Raw genomic sequence first — 16,357 nt, 5'->3', positions numbered from 1 at the left:
GCTGGTTTAGCACTTCAGCAAACTCTGGCTCCAGGGGTTTAGCCAGTAACTTCACTAGTTCAGTGTTTTGATTTTTTTTTTCTTTAAAACTTGGCAGCAGACATGTACAGTTTAATATTTTTTGTATTAGATTTAAGCTTTAACCTAGGTTGTCAGTTTCACATTTAAGTTTTTAAAAATAAACCTATTTAACTTAAATTTAAAAAATATACATTAATTAAATAAAACGATCAATTTTCATCCACACTGATCGTGTTTGTTACCGGGGGATGCACTGTGGTGTTTTTTGAGAGCCTGTAGCCATTTAACCATGCCTTTTAGCCTCTGAGCCTGTTAGTGGGAATTAGCGCTATAAACAGTCCTCATTCACTATGTGTCTTTTCCTAGCAAACTCCAGTGTGCAGGGGCTGTATGGAGGTAGAATGACTGAAGATCGGCTTATGGCTGTGCGCAGTGCCACAAGTGATGCCATTAACCATCTTCACCGATCTCTAGAATCCTGCCCCACAGAGGAGATTGTGGCTGAGGACCCATCTGGTTTGAAGGTGAGTCAGTAGCAAGGGAGGCAGTACTCACTTTGATTCACAGTTTCATGTAATATTATGAAACATAATGTCAGGGATTATGCTATAAAATGGATCATTCCAACGTATTACCTATTCCTAGACAAATGTACCGCCTTACGTATACTGTTCCACTTAAGCCAAGAGGTGCATCAATAAAAAACAGAACTTTGTCCTTCACTTCTATCATTTTTTGTGGGAAGATCAAACTGCAGTTCTGTGAGTGACGTATGAATCCTCAGTTTTACCAGCAGATTTTTAGAGTTCTGTCAGCTACATTGGAACCTTACCACTTTTCTTCTTCTCTAAGATTGCAAAGCCTTTGAGATAGAGGATATGTCTATGTATGTATTTCCAGAGCGCCTAGCACAATGGGGCTCTGATCCTGATTGGGTTCTGTGGGTGCTGCTCTAGTCTAAATATTACATACAAAAACTATGCTGGCAGAATGTTATTTGGGATGTGTGATGCAGTAGGGACTGTCTGTGTGGGGAGTGGGAGAGCAGGGGAGGACTTTAGGGGATGGACGATGCCAGGGCCTGTAACCTGAGCTAGGTAAGGGAGGGGAAAGGTCAACACCTTTGCCCGGGAAGGGGACAAAGGAAGGGAGTGGCAAGAGGGAGGCAGTTTGAGTTTGGGCTTGGGGCTGTGTGGGCAGAATTCAGGGTATCCTAACTAGGATCCAAGCACCCTGAAAGCCCAGAAGGACTCGGTAGAGGGGTCCTGACTGTGCCTGCAAGCTCTGCTGTAACCTGTGTTCCTGTTGTCCAATAAACCTTCTGTTTTACTGGCTGGCTAAGAGTCACTGTGGGTCCCAGGAAGAGGGGTGCAGGACCGGACTCCCCCACACTCCGTGACAACTGGTGGCAGCGGCGGGAGATACTGCACCCCGTGGACGGCGCTTCCTGCAGTAAGTGACTGGGGAGCAGTAAAACGAAGGGGTGATTAACCCCTGGGAGTGTGTGCCCAGTGAGAAGGACTTTGCAGTAACAGGGTCCCCCGGGGGATTGCAGCGAGCGGTCCCAGGGGCGGAGGAGTCTGCAGCTCGACCCTGGCAAAGAGGTGGTGACCTCACAAAGGGCTGGTGCACTAGGGGTCCCCCTGGAAACCGTGGGGAGCGATGAGCACCCCGGCCTGTGAGTGGCCAGCAGGAAGATGTATGCCAAGCGGCGCAAGTGCGACCTGCTGGAGCTGTGCAAGCAGAGGGGGCTGTGCCCGGGGAGACGCACCAAGGACCAGCTGATTGCCCAGCTGGAGCAGGGAGACCGCATGAATGAACGGAGCCCTGTCTCTGAGGGAAGCAGCCGGGCAGATGCAGCGCAGGCACCAGTGTCTGTCCCCGCTGGGAGTGGTCAGCCAGCGGACGAGGGCTTCCCGAGACCCCCCCTTCCTGTGCCTAGGAGAAAGGCGGGGAGGAGCCCAGTGTATACCGAGGGCACCGTGACACCCCTGGCCAGCAGGGGATCCTCCCGGCAGCGCTTGGCATCCATGGAGCGGATGCGGCTGGAATATGAAAGGGAGCTGAAATGGGAGGAGCTCAAGTTAAAGAGGCAAGAGCTGGAGGAGAAGGAGAAACAGCGTAAACATGAGCAGGAGGAGAAGGAGAAACAGCGTAAACATGAGCTGGACCTGGCCCAGCTGAGGAGAAGTGAGGCCCCGACTGCGGTGAGTGAGGGGGAACCCAAGCCTACAAAGAGCTTTGATAAGAACTTGCTGCCCCGGCGTAAGGAGGGGGAGGACATAGATACCTTCCTGACGGCCTTTGAGAATGCCTGCAAGCTGCACAGGGTTGACCCTGCAGACAGGATCGCAGTTCTCACCCCCTTACTGGACTCCACAGCCGTGGAGGTGTGCAGCCAACTGAAAGGGGCGGAGGCAGAGGACTATGAACTGTTCAAACAGGCCCTGCTCCGCGAGTTTGGGCTGACTCCTGAGATGTACCGGAAAAAGTTCCGGAGCCAGCGTAAAACCCGTGAGGTCACATACCTACAACTGGTCAACCGGGCGCAGGGGTATGCCCGCAAGTGGACAGCTGGGGCCCAAACTAAAGAGGACCTGCTTGACCTATTCATACTGGAGCACCTGTACGAGCAGTGCCCCTCCGACTTGAGGCTGTGGTTGATGGACCAGAAGCCGGAGAACCCACAGCACGCAGGCCAGCTGGTTGACCAATTTGTGGACAGTCGGGCAGGGGATGGCAGGGAGGAGTCTCGAAGGAGCAGGCCTGCCTCAACGCAGAGAGAGAGTCATCATGGGACCTCCCAAAGGGGGCCTATGGAGAACCCCCCCCAAAAGGGGAACATCCAGCGTCAGGTCCCTCCGACCCACTCAAGGGGACCCACGAGACATGGGCTGCTATCGCTGTGGCCAACGAGGTCACATACGGGCCCAGTTCCCCAAGCTCAGGGACAGACCAAGCAGACCCAACCCGCAGAGGGTGGACTGGGTAAAAACCCAATCGGAGGAGGGGCTACATTCCCAGGAAAGGGGGGCTGGCAACATACCACCTGTGGATGCTCCAGGCTCCGGGTTTTTGGTTTACCGGGTGAGCGCGGGGCTGCCCCTCCGAAAAGAGTGCATTGTTTCCCTGGAGGTAGATGGGAGGAAGGTCACTGGGTACTGGGACACGGGCGCAGAGGTGACCCTGGCCCGGTCCGAGGTGGTGGCCTCAGATCGGATGGTGCCCGACACCTACCTGACCCTGATGGGCGTGGGTGGGACCCCATTCAAGGTGTCTGTGGCAAGGGTACACCTGAAATGGGGGGCCAAGGAGGGCCCCAAGGATGTGGGGGTACACAGATATTTGCCCACTGACGTGTTAATAGGAGGGGACCTCGAGGACTGGCCTAGTAACACCCAGAGTGCCCTGGTCGTGACTCGTAGTCAGAGTCGGCAAAGGGCACTGCACCCCGACAACGGGGAAGGTACTCGACCTGAGGTGCAGGACCCTAACCCAGGGAGCGGGGAACGCCCAGGGGCACGGTTCAGAGAGGCTGCAGCCTCAGACCCAGCCAGCAAGAGAGAGCCGGTCCCTATCCCTGTCCCAGCTGCTGAGTTCCAGGCCGAGTTGCAGAAAGATCCCTCCTTGCGGAAGCACAGGGACCGGGCTGACCTTAGTGCGGTACAGACCATGAGGAGAGGTTGCAAGGAGAGGTTCCTGTGGGAGAAGGGGTTCCTGTACCGAGAATGGGCTCCCCCAGGGGAAGTAGAGTCATGGGGGATCAGGAGGCAGCTGGTGGTTCCCCAGAAGTTTCGTCACAAGCTGTTGTACCTGGCCCATGACATCCCTCTCGCAGGGCACCAGGGAATCCGGCGCACCAGGCAGAGGCTGCTACAGAACTTTTACTGGCCTGGGGTCTTTACCCATGTCCGACAGTACTGCCAATCCTGTGACCCCTGCCAGAGGGTGGGGAAGGCCTGGGACAAGGGGAAAGCGGCTTTGAGGCCTTTACCCATCATAGAAGAACCTTTCCAGAAGGTGGCCATGGACATAGTGGGACCCCTCAGCAAGACGACCCGGTCAGGGAAGAAATACATCCTGGTGGTGGTGGATTTTGCCACTCGCTACCCCGAGGCGGTGGCCTTGTCCTCTATCGAAGCAGACACAGTGGCAGATGCGCTGCTGACAATTTTCAGCTGGGTGGGGTTCCCTAAGGATGTCTTAACGGGCCAGGGGTCCAACTTCATGTCGGCCCTGCTCCGGTCCTTATGGCAGAAATGTGGGGTCCAGCACAACTGGGCCTCAGCGTATCACCCCCAGTCCAACGGGCTGGTAGAAAGGTTCAAGGGTACGCTGAAGATGATGCTAAAAACATTTATGAACCAGCACCCGCAGGATTGGGACAAGTACTTACCTCACCTGCTGTTCGCGTACAGGGAGGTACCCCAGGAATCTACCGGGTTTTCACCTTTCGAACTGTTGTATGGAAGGCGGGTAAGGGGGCCCCTAGACCTGATGAGGGACGAATGGGAGGGGAAGGCCGCTCCCGAGGGAGAGTCAGTGATGGAGTATGTCCTGACCTTCTGGGAAAGACTGGCCGAGCTCATGGGCCTGGCCAGGGAGAATCTGACCCGAGCCCAGAGGAGGCAGAAGGTCTGGTATGACCGCACGGCACGGGCCCGTGCCTTCGCCACCGGGGATCAGGTGATGGTTCTCATCCCCGTGAGGAGAACCAAACTCCAGGCCGCCTGGGAAGGGCCCTTCAAGGTTATCAAGCAACTGACTGAGGTAAACTATGTGGTGGAGCTGTCAAACCGGGCACATCACCGTTGGGTGTACCATGTGAACATGATGAAACCATACTATGACGGGGAATGTGGTGTTGGCCGTGTGTGGACATTGGGAGGGGCAGGGAGGTAACCCCTTGGTAGATCTATTCCCTGGGACAAAAGCTGATTCCCCTGGAGGCGATTCCCCTCTCTGATCAACTGACCCCGGGCCAGCACGCTGAGATCAGGGGGGTGCTGCATCTATACCGACAGCTGTTTTCCAACCAGCCTGGACACACTGATTTGACTGTCCACCGGGTGGAGACCGGGTCACATCCCCCTATAAGATGCTCCCCTTTTCGGGTCACTAGTAAAACTGCCCAGGATCTTGAAAGAGAGGTCAGGGACATGCTGGCTTTGGGGGTGATCCAGCGTTCTTCCAGCCCTTGGGCCTCGCCAGTGGTGTTGGTCCCCAAGAAGGATGGGTCAATCCGGTTCTGTGTGGACTATCGAAAGCTCAATGCCATCACCATATCTGATGCCTACCCTATGCCCAGGCCTGACGAGCTCCTAGACAAGCTGGGAGGTGCTCGGTACCTCACCACTATGGATCTTACCAAAGGCTACTGGCAAGTGCCGCTGGACGCAGATGCCAGGCTAAAATCGGCCTTTATCACCCCTCTGGGGCTCTATGAGTTTCTGACCCTGCCCTTCGGCCTCAAGGGAGCACTGGCCACCTTCCAGTGCCTGGTGGATCAGCTACTGAGGGGGATGGAGAGTTTTGCTGTGGCGTATATTGACGACATCTGCGTCTTCAGCCAGACCTGGGAGGACCACATGTCCCAGGTTAAACAAGTTCTGGACCAACTCCGAAAGGCTGGGTTAACAGTAAAGGCTGAGAAGTGCAAGGTGGGGATGGCTGAAGTATCTTACTTGGGCCATCGGGTGGGGAGCGGCTGCCTGAAGCCAGAACCAGCCAAAGTGGAGGTGATCAGAGACTGGCCTGCTCCCCAAACCAAAAAGCAGGTCCAGGCCTTTATTGGGATGGCGGGGTACTATCGAAGGTTCGTGCCCCACTTTAGTGCCATAGCCGGCCCCATCACTGAACTGTGCAAAAAGGGGAAGCCAGACAAGGTGATCTGGACTGAGCAGTGCCAGGAGGCTTTCCGGGCGCTGAAGGAGGCTCTGGTTAGAGGCCCAGTTCTGGCAAACCCAGATTTTGACAAACCCTTTATGGTGTTCACCGATGCCTCATACACAGGACTGGGGGCGGTGTTAATGCAGGAGGATGAAAAGGGGGAGAGACACCTCATCGTGTACCTGAGTAAGAAGCTGCTACCCCGGGAACAAAGCTACGCGGCCATCGAGAAGGAATGCCTGGCCATGGTGTGGGCCCTTATGAAGCTAGAGCCATATCTCTTTGGGCGACACTTCACCGTGTACACCGACCACTCTCCCCTGATCTGGCTGCACCAGATGAAAGGAGCCAACGCTAAGCTCCTGAGGTGGAGCCTGCTCCTGCAGGACTATGACATGGACGTGGTCCATGTGAAGGGAAGTGCCAACCTGACAGCGGATGCGTTGTCCCGGAGAGGGGGCCCTGAACTTCCCCAGATCACTGGGCAGAGTGACCCTGCTCAGTTCAGTCTCGAAGGGGGGAGAGATGTGATGCAGTAGGGACTGTCTGTGTGGGGAGTGGGAGAGCAGGGGAGGACTTTAGGGGATGGACGATGCCAGGGCCTGTAACCTGAGCTAGGTAAGGGAGGGGAAAGGTCAACACCTTTGCCCGGGAAGGGGACAAAGGAAGGGAGTGGCAAGAGGGAAGCAGTTTGAGTTTGGGCTTGGGGCTGTGTGGGCAGAATTCAGGGTATCCTAGCTAGGATCCAAGCACCCTGAAAGCCCAGAAGGACTCGGTAGAGGGGTCCTGACTGCTTGCAAGCTCTGCTGTAACCTGTGTTCCTGTTGTCCAATAAACCTTCTGTTTTACTGGCTGGCTAAGAGTCACTGTGGGTCCCAGGAAGAGGGGTGCAGGACCGGACTCCCCCACACTCCGTGGCAGGATGTAAAGTCCCTCACTCAACAGTCAGGAAATGTCAGATTAAGGCTGCCTGTACAACCAAAATACAGCCCCCTTGTGTATGTATTATGATACAGTTCTTAATACATAATCACATATGTTCCCCCCCCTCCCCCGGAAAATAACTTGAGGTGGTTTGAATAGTGAGTTTGGCACTAGTGAAAGGTGTCAAGTGGACAGGCCTAGCGACTGAAGTTCTCTGTCTGTACATGGCATGAGTAGTACATTCCTCTTCACAGTTCTTCTGCTATTCATTCTTCTTCTGATCAGCACCTTAATTATGGTCCTCTGTGCTGACCTTAGACTCAGCTGCCCACTTCTTATTCTTTTTGTATGTACTCTAATCTACCACAGAATTTAGCTCAAGCTGTGTTGTGTATTAGAGCACTCCCTGCTGAATAGACAGTGAAGGATGTAAATACAGTTAGCTCCCAAATTTTGCAGCTATGTGCTGCAAAGCCTTTTAGCAATTCATAGTTTCATAGAGATTTTTAAAGACTGTAAAGATCATTAGATCATCTAATCTGATCTCCAGGATGTCTCAGGCCATTAAATTTCCCCCAGTTACCTCTGTATTGAGCCCAAAGCATAACCTCACTAAAGCACATCTTCCGGAAAGGCATCCAGCCTTTGAAGACTCCAAGAAATGGAGAACTCTCCACTTCCCTTGGTAGTTTGTTCCAGTGGTTAATCACCCTCACTGTTTTAAAAACTTGTGCCTTATTTCTAATTTGAATTTGTCTAGCTTCAGCTTCAAGCCATTTGTTCTTGTTACACCTTTGTCTACTAGAATAGACAGCCCTTTAATACCTGGGGCATTTTTCCCCTGTGAAGGTACTTATACACTGTAATCAAGTCACCTCTCAATCTTTTTGATAAGCTAATTTTTCAACATGCTCTTTAATGGGCTGTAGCCCACGAAAGCTTATGCTCAAATTTGTTAGTCTCTAAGGTGCCACAAGTACTCCGGTTCTTTTCACAGATCCAGACTAACCTCTGAAACCTTTTAAAATGTGGATATCAGAACTGTAAGCAGTATTCCAGTATCAGCCTCACCAATGATGTTTACAGAGATAAAATCATCCTCCGACTCACAACTCCCATGTTTATATATCCAAAGATCATATTAGCCCTTTTTGCCATAGTATTGCGTGAACCAAGTATGGGGATCCACAAGAAAATCTGTCCCTGCTGGGCAGTTTTAATTGTCATTGACATCTATAAAAATGTTGATAGCTATGCCATTGCCAGCTCTCTGCCACAATCAGCTGGTCTGTTTTATTAAAAACAGCTTTTGCCTTATGCAAGTACAGAAATCAGTCGTATACAATAGACAGTAGAGGAATACTAAGAGAATAAAAAATAGTCAAACTTGACCACCTCCAACATTATTAGGAGTTGATTGTTGCTATATACAGTTAGTCATGAAAAAATTCCTTTACTCTCAGGAACACCTCAGATTTCCACTACAGGTCATATAATAAATTAGTTTGGATGCGTATACAATAATATAACATACTGGGTCAGAAGTTGCATTATTTGCTAGACATGATTCCCAAGGATAAAAACTTATTATTTTTTTTAAATTTTCCTCCGCTGTATAGATCTGTTTCTCAGACAGTGATCTTTCATAGTAAAATAAAGCTTTTTAAATGACATTGTGCTTGTAAAATATCTTTCATATTTCTTTACAAATATCATACATTTAAAAATTTCTTCCAGCTTGTGTGTGAAGTACTAGCACAAGTTAGGCTGTCTTATAACATTTATAGTGTCTTCCTATTGCAAAAAGTCTGATCTCAGAGTAACTAGTACCACTCTGAGATGTCTGTCAGCTTTCTTTCCAAACTAATACAAACAAGTGCTGAGTGTACAGTTTCACTACAACAGAACTTGATTTATTGACCAACTTGGCACTGAGAACAGAATTGTCTGAGAGCAATGTCTCTGAACAGCAATTACACTTTACATTCTGTACCTAATCTTTTCAGGTCCCATTGTTGCTGCACCAGAAGCAAGCACTTGCATGGCTACTGTGGAGGGAGAGTCAGAGACCGTGTGGAGGAATTCTGGGTAAGCAACATAATGACGCAGTGTATCCTTTTGAGATGCATTTATACTGGCAGAAACATGTCTTGTAATTAATTCTCCACTATGGTGGCAGTGATGAAAGCTGTATTTTAGTCAGGCTCCATTTCCTGGAGAATCCTGTTTTCCTTGTATCCCATCCAAATATGAGTCAGCAGCTCATAGCAAATCATAGCTTGCGGTAGTAAGTTTCTTCAAGATCAACAAATATCATACTGTGTTACTTGTGAGTTTGAGATGCTTCAGCATAGATTTGAGCTATGCATACTCATTCCATGAGGTAATTGTGACTTTTTCCTTCTACTTTTTCTTCCCAGCGGACGATATGGGCTTGGGGAAGACTCTAACAATGATTGCACTCATTCTGGCCCAGAAAAGGCTAGAGAAGGGGAAAGGAAAGGAGAAGAAATTAGAAATGTGGCTGTCGAAACACGGTATAAAACAATTGTACTGCAACACAATGCTAGTACTTCAAATGTCTGGCCTCTCTAAAAGATGTGCATTGTGTGTGGGCAACATGCGTTGTGGTACCTGGTGGGCCAAAGTCTGATCCACAGTGTGCTACAAAGTGGTTGCCCTACACTTGGCTCTGGGGGTGCAGCCTACAGAAGATATATGCTGGAATCATAGTGCTCCACTTAATCAGGATAGAGATGTGAATGCTGGGATTTGTAGTCTGTCTCCATTTAGCCAGGATTAAGGCAAATGCCTACTGCTCCATTATATTCAAGTAATATACAGTCTTGCCCTTGGATATGTAATTCCTTCTGAAGTAAGTGAGTTGCGCGTGAATATCAGAAGGCTACATTTTCCCCTTTTGTTTGTCCCTGGGGTTTCTGCAAGCTGTTAAATGTGCCCCTCAGTTGGGTGGAGTTTAGAAACTGGGTGTGTGATCATGGCCTGCCCACCTGCCTTGTCTGTAGGAACTATAGGTCTGTCTTAAATCTTTGATGGGTGTTATGCAATTTGGTTGGTCTAAGTCAGTGGTCCCCAACTTTTTTGGCTGGCGGGCGCCAGTCGAAGGACCACTGCTGAAATGCCGCCGAATTTCGGTGGGGACGCCTCTCGATGACGCCGCTTGCCATCGACAAGTGACATCATCGAGAGGCATCCCGCCAAAATTTGGGAGCAACGCCTCTCGATGACATCACTTGTCGGCGGCAAGTGTTGTCATCGAGAGGCGTTCCCGCCGAAATGCCGCTGAAATTTGGCAGCATTTTGGCAGGTGCTCTCCTGGGGGCCAGGATGCGGGCGCATTAAGATGTCGCCCGCGGGCAGCGCATTGGGGTCAACTGGTCTAAGTCCTAGCAAGATTGGTAAGGATGTGTCTGTGAAAAGTCTAAGCACTGCTATAGAACTTGTCTATTACCATTTGCACTTGGATATAGTTTTGGGACCCAAATGACTGTTCATCTGTGGGATTTTTTTATGTAATCCCCCTCACCACCTTGAATCCCAGTAAGGAGGATTCTGCCAGCACTATGTGATACAGAGAACTAAATACCGTTCCATCTCTGATGGTGAGGGAAAGAATTCCCTATGGGTATTTAATCTATACTTTGTTTTGAAGCATAGAAACTAGGTAATGTTATGCATATCTTGTACTAAAGCCAAGTGGAGATTGCATACATCCTCCTACAGTCTGGGGGGAAAAAACCCACCCCTGTGGACTTTTCAAGTTCTGATTGCACCAGTGTATCCAGTTCTGTGCATGTGTACATATAAACATTCATTATTAATTTATTTCCTCAGAGTGATAGCTCCATTCTCAGTTAATTTATTGTGAGGTTTTTTTTTATTCCTCCCAAAAATGTTTCTGGGATTTTTTGTCTTAAAACAAGACTTAAATATTTGCATAGACTATTTTCGTGAGATGTCACATTCTGGCTTTTTTTCTAGACTTTCAGCATGCTGAAACAGAAATAATGAAGTGTGATAATAAGGCACTTTAGTCTTTCAGTGCTTCATATTGCTTCATATTGAAATCCTTATTTTTTATTATTAGTAAGGCTTCATGCATGACATTTTTGTTAATACTAAATAGCAACAAAAGAATGTCAAGTACATGAAAAATAAGCTGATCTTTAAAATATTTTTGTTTTACATGTGATATTTTTAATATTGTACAGATTTTCTCCAAAACGTACAACTGCAGGAATACACTGAACTGAAACGCTTAAAAAAGACAGTCACATCTACTTTGCAGAACCATGTGAATGGGAAAAGTGGGCCTGCTCCTCTAAATAGATAGGTTTGAAATGTCAAGGCAGCTGGTTGGGAAATTCCATCTTAATTCTACTCTAATGAGAAGATTCTGAAACCTCTTCCTTTTCTGGTCTTTCTATTTAAGATTCCGCTATCATCCTCTCCCGAGGTACTTTAATCATCTGTCCAGCATCCTTGATCCACCACTGGAAAAAGGAGGTTGAGAGACATGTAAGCAGTGGCAAACTGAGGGTCTGTCTGTACCATGGACCCAACCGGAACAAGCAAGTACAGGCGTAAGTGCAATGCCATGGCAATTCTGCACAGGAGAAGCAAAGCGCTAAGCAGGAGGCTTATTGGCTGAGCTGTCTTGGGGAGAAGCCCCCAGTAGTAGAACTGTAGGAGGCATAGGGAGTCAGGATTGATTGAAGCACTGGCTCTTACAGAACAGCATCCTACATGTTCATCCTTGCTTTTGTCTGCCTGCAGAAAGGATTCCTGATGGGTGTCATTGCTGACAAGCATCTCTTTTTTTTTTTTTTTTTTTGTACAGCCTCTCTGAATATGACATTGTTGTCACCACCTACAGTCTTCTCTCCAAGGAAATTCCCACAAAGAAGGAAGAGGGAGAGGTCCCTGCTGAGGACCATGATGTGGGGGTGAGATACATGCAGTTGACAAGGGGGCTGTTTTATATAGAGAGACCAAAATCATACTAGATTGAGAAGTTATTCAACCTATTATTGTTACAAGAAACACCTAAGATTATTGTACGTGGAAAAGTATTTTAATCTCCTCTTGCTTTGAGAGACTTGTACAAACAGGAGAAACCGACTGGAGATGATGTGTTGTCAAGTGAACAAAGTAAACAGAAGAAGTAGAGTATCGTATTTTTGTTACAATAATCATATTACTTTTAATAGTCGTAATAAATGTTTACATGGAAGTTTTATAGACCTGCAGCCTAAGACCCGCAAGCTGGAGTCAGCTGACGTGGACCAGCCGTGTGTGTTTTCTTGCAATGTAGACATACCCTAAAGTCAAATCTCCTTTCAATTGACTGTATGGTATAGATGAAGTACACCTCAATTCCTTGGGTGCACTCAGTATATGATATTTATTCCTTACATCTGTATGCACAAGGGACCCAAATATGTCTCCTGTAGCCACTGGATCTATGTATTTCCACACACTTGTAAATGTAAAATCTCCCCTCGTGGATTAATGTCTTGTGTTTAATGAGATGGGATTTATCTTTTACGGTACATTACATTTATCCCTTTGTCATAACCTGGCAAAATTCTGCTTGTCCAGAATGAATATATTTTGGGGCAGGATATTAAAATATGCATTTTTCATTATCATCCATAATCACGGTGAAGTACAGGCAAGGGCGCTTTGATCCTGGGCTGGTAGACTTTCTCTTGACAGTTTTGCAGAGCTACTTGACTCAGATAACAAGTGCATGTTATAAAGGGGTGGAGAGAGACCCGCAATAGAAGTGGTGGCTGCTAAACCTGCTCAGATTTGTGGGGACTTCCACCAGGGAAAAACTTCCTACCTCCCCCAAAATGTATTGACTTGTGACTGTCCAGGATGTGGGTCCCCCCGCCCCCAGCCTGATATAGAATTATAAATTCAAGCTTCCTTTCTCCTCCAGGATACATCATGTCCTTGCTCACCTCTGCTCCAAGTAGCCTGGGCTCGGATTATACTGGATGAAGCCCACAGTATCAAAAACCCCAAAGTTCAGACCTCTATAGCTGTGTGCAAACTGAGAGCCAGTGCCAGATGGGCTGTCACCGGGACGCCTATACAGAACAACCTTCTGGATATGTACTCACTGCTCAGGTGAGCTGACCACATGGGAAACAGTATAACCCTTTTTACAGTTCCAGACTAACGCGGCTACCCCTTTGATGCTTAATATAACCCTAATAACCGTAGCTTTATCTACAGGCATCGTCCAGTCATCTTAAACCAAAGATCCTGATGTAGAGTAACTTTGCTAGCGGTGAGGATTCCCAGTCCAGTTATTCTTTAGTAATTCAATACCACCGAGCAACTTATGGTAGTGCAGACTTCTCAGGTGAATGGATTTTGGCTAGGCCAGTACTTTTACCGTAGTTCTTTGTATGGCATTAGGTTCTACACCTGCAGATAAGATGGTCCACGGCCTAGTTGCTCTGTATTCTGGTCCATTGACCTATTGCTTATAGTTTTGCTTTCATAATCAAGGGTGTTAGGTTGGTTATCAATCTACTTTATGTTCTTGCAGGAGAACTGAACTAACCAAGGCACTGACCTTAATGGACAACTGTGTTCACTCGATAGTTATTGTTTCTCTCCTGTGGCATTGCTAGGGCTTCGTTAGAATGAGGGAGTGTGTTCTTGTTACAGTAGTTTCCAACAAATGAGTTATGAATTTAGATGGTTCTGCAAAAAGTGGCTCTAGCTGGGGTGTAAGCGGGTTGAACACTTGTTGTTTTTAATTGTTTACAAAAGTATCTGATTTAATCACTGCGTTTCACTTCAAGCGTGGTGATTGGAGGGAAACTTGCAGAAACTTGAGAGGAACAGATTGTCCGATTTGAAGAGATGAGAGCTTGAAGCATTAAATGTGATGCCTTTTGGCAAATTCTTATGCTATTTTTCTTTTTGCCTTTTTTTTTTTTTTTAAGTGAGGTATTCAGAGGCATACCAACTAAGAGGAGGTGACCCCTGCTGAGACAGCAGCACTGCCCCCTACCACCATTGGGAGTAAGACTTCTCTGATCATCAGACAGTTTGTTGTTTTAGTGCATAAAGATGTCAGTGCTAAGTCTGAATATAGATTCAGTTACTGCTGTGGGCTTTTGTTTGAGGGAATTTGATGTAATCAGAACATGAGGCTGTTTTGGATCGGAAGCAATCTGATTCTTTTCTGATCTTCTCGAGACTAACCAAAGAACTTCACTTAAACTTGTATGTATTGTCTTTTCTCTCCTCTCCTGATAGGTTTCTGCGTTGCTCTCCCTTTGATGAATTCAAGCTGTGGAAGAACCAGGTAGATAACAATACAAAGAAAGGGGGAGAGAGATTGAGTATCTTAACCAGGAGTCTCTTATTGCGGAGAACCAAGAACCAGTTGGACTCGACCGGCAAGCCCCTGGTAATGACCTCTCTCCTCTTCTGGGGGTGGGGAAGGGAGCTGTGCCCTCCATCAGACGGTAGTTTTTTCGTATATGGGCTTGTCACTCTACAACTGTTTTTTTCCTTTGTTCTACAGTTTAGGATGCAAGACCAGACCCTATCATTCACCAGCTAGGAGGCTTGGCTTCCTCTTCAGGAAAAGCAACCCAGCTTCCCAAAATGGAACAAAAAGCTTATTATATATTATTGTTTGCCTAATGAAGTTAAATTTCCTATCAATTAAAATATTCTACAGAGCAGAGAGTCAGTGAACTGGACTCTTACATCCAACAAATGGCCAGGTCAGAATGGTGAGCCTGGATACTCTGAGAAGAGATCTAATCAAGTATCAAATTTATCTTATTCAGGCTAGCCATTCCTACTGCTGGGATTTTAACAGTAATGAAATGCCAAAGATGGCCTTGCATCGCTACGTACAATTTAAGACAGCAGTTTGTTTCCTCTAATGGATTATTTGGGGTATCTCAGCATACAGAACTTTTTTATTTAAAAAAAAAAAAGCTACATCTAAAAATGTTGTGCCACTCGCTTGTATTATCCAATTGTGAACGGTGTACCAAGCAGCTGCTTTCTCAACCCAGAAATTACGCATGCCCTAGTAAGCATGTAGCACTTGAGGCTTTGTTGCCTGTTTTGTCTTTTAATATTGACTGATATAAACAGAGCATCTGACTTCCTTGAAGCCTGAGTGCTAACCAAGCAGATCTTAACAGCTCTGTAAACACCCAGTTTGTACCATGATTGCTTTAGGATGATTAGGTTTAGCATAGGAAGAAGGGTGCAATTTCCTGAGATCTGTGCCCCACTATGTTAACTTTTGGACTAAAAGGCTGGGTCAGAATGCAGCAGCACCTTGTCATTGGTCATTGACTGGCAGGTGTGATCCTCTTTGGAGCTTTAGAGCAGAGAAGAAACCCAGTAGTGAGTCTCAGTATTCAAAGAGAAATATAAGGTATCTGATTTCTTTCCATGCAATATATTAGCAAATTAAACATTTGTATAGCTCAGAGTATTGTCAACTCTAGTGATTTTTTTGAGATTTGTGATTTGTAGTGTTTTTCCTAAAGCCCCAGCTCCTGGAATCATGATATTGTATGAGAGTCTTAATTTTAATTTAAAATAAGTAAGTTTCTGGCCCTAATGATTGCAGAGAAAAGCATTAAAATGTAAAGCAAGTATAGCCTAAGAAGGGATGAAAACCAGAAGGCTAATTAAAAAAAAACACCCCAGCATTACTTTTTTAATCTCTTTATTTTTGTGGGGCTGGACTCTTAGTTTTTGAATGTTTGGAGTTGGCAAGTGTGAGTTCACCCTTAACCTAGCTATTTCTTAAGTGAAGAATGCCAGGGAACTTGGCATCTGGAGCAATGAACTACAAGATGCTAGTATGAGGCTTGGGGGAGGGGTTTTCGCAATGGCGTTGGGCCTGGAGTTGGGTGGGACTGTTGCCTGAGGTGAGAAACGTTGAGTAATCTCTCTGGCATCTGCTTCCGGAACGATCACCCCACCTCAAGTTAGGCATGTTCACTCTTAACTGTTGAACCTTCAGGGAATGTGGCTGGGGATGCATGTATGTGGGTTGTAGGGATGCCTATCCAATAGTATTTTTAAGTTTCAGTGGACATAGTAAATGTTCCCTCTGTGTATATATTCACTAACTCTGCCCAAGTTAGAGAATCAGCCTTGCTTGTTAACTACTGTGGCTGTGATGAGGAGCCTGGGGGTGTTACTGTATCCGCAGATGCAGAGCCAACAGGGAGTGCTCTACATGGCTTAGCATCTTGAGTGAACAAAGATTTTTTGTTTGTTTGTTTGTTTTTTTTAAGATTGAAATCAGGTGAGAAACTTCATCCCATTCTTATCACATCCTGCCCATTTAGGACCTTATGTGCTTGACCCATTTTAGAATATAGCGCCATCCTGTTAGACCTGGTGATCCATGGCTTCTGTCATATGTTGGCTCATAGCTGCCATCTTGTGGTTATTCCCTGACTCTTGAATGTTGTGGGGAGGACCATGTGAA

The 16,357-nt window shown here is 47.1% G+C and overlaps 1 protein-coding gene across 2 annotated transcripts in view; it reads left to right on the top strand.

Annotated features, from left to right (window-relative positions):
* Window positions 1-16,357, top strand: part of TTF2 (transcription termination factor 2) — a 43,647-nt gene that overhangs the window by 10,591 nt on the left and 16,699 nt on the right. For both annotated transcript variants that reach the window (XM_030583343.1, XM_030583352.1), the window contains 7 exons: window positions 388-545; window positions 8,841-8,922; window positions 9,255-9,371; window positions 11,288-11,438; window positions 11,696-11,801; window positions 12,803-12,993; window positions 14,140-14,293. In XM_030583343.1, the coding sequence (XP_030439203.1) occupies window positions 388-545; window positions 8,841-8,922; window positions 9,255-9,371; window positions 11,288-11,438; window positions 11,696-11,801; window positions 12,803-12,993; window positions 14,140-14,293 (959 nt within the window). The remainder of the gene's footprint in view (window positions 1-387; window positions 546-8,840; window positions 8,923-9,254; window positions 9,372-11,287; window positions 11,439-11,695; window positions 11,802-12,802; window positions 12,994-14,139; window positions 14,294-16,357) is intronic.

Source organism: Gopherus evgoodei, chromosome 1 (assembly GCF_007399415.2).
Source record: "Gopherus evgoodei ecotype Sinaloan lineage chromosome 1, rGopEvg1_v1.p, whole genome shotgun sequence".
Lineage (NCBI taxonomy): Eukaryota > Metazoa > Chordata > Testudines > Testudinidae > Gopherus > Gopherus evgoodei.
The sequence above is the reverse complement of the archived record's forward strand: the minus strand, read 5'-3'. Positions and strand labels throughout refer to the sequence as shown.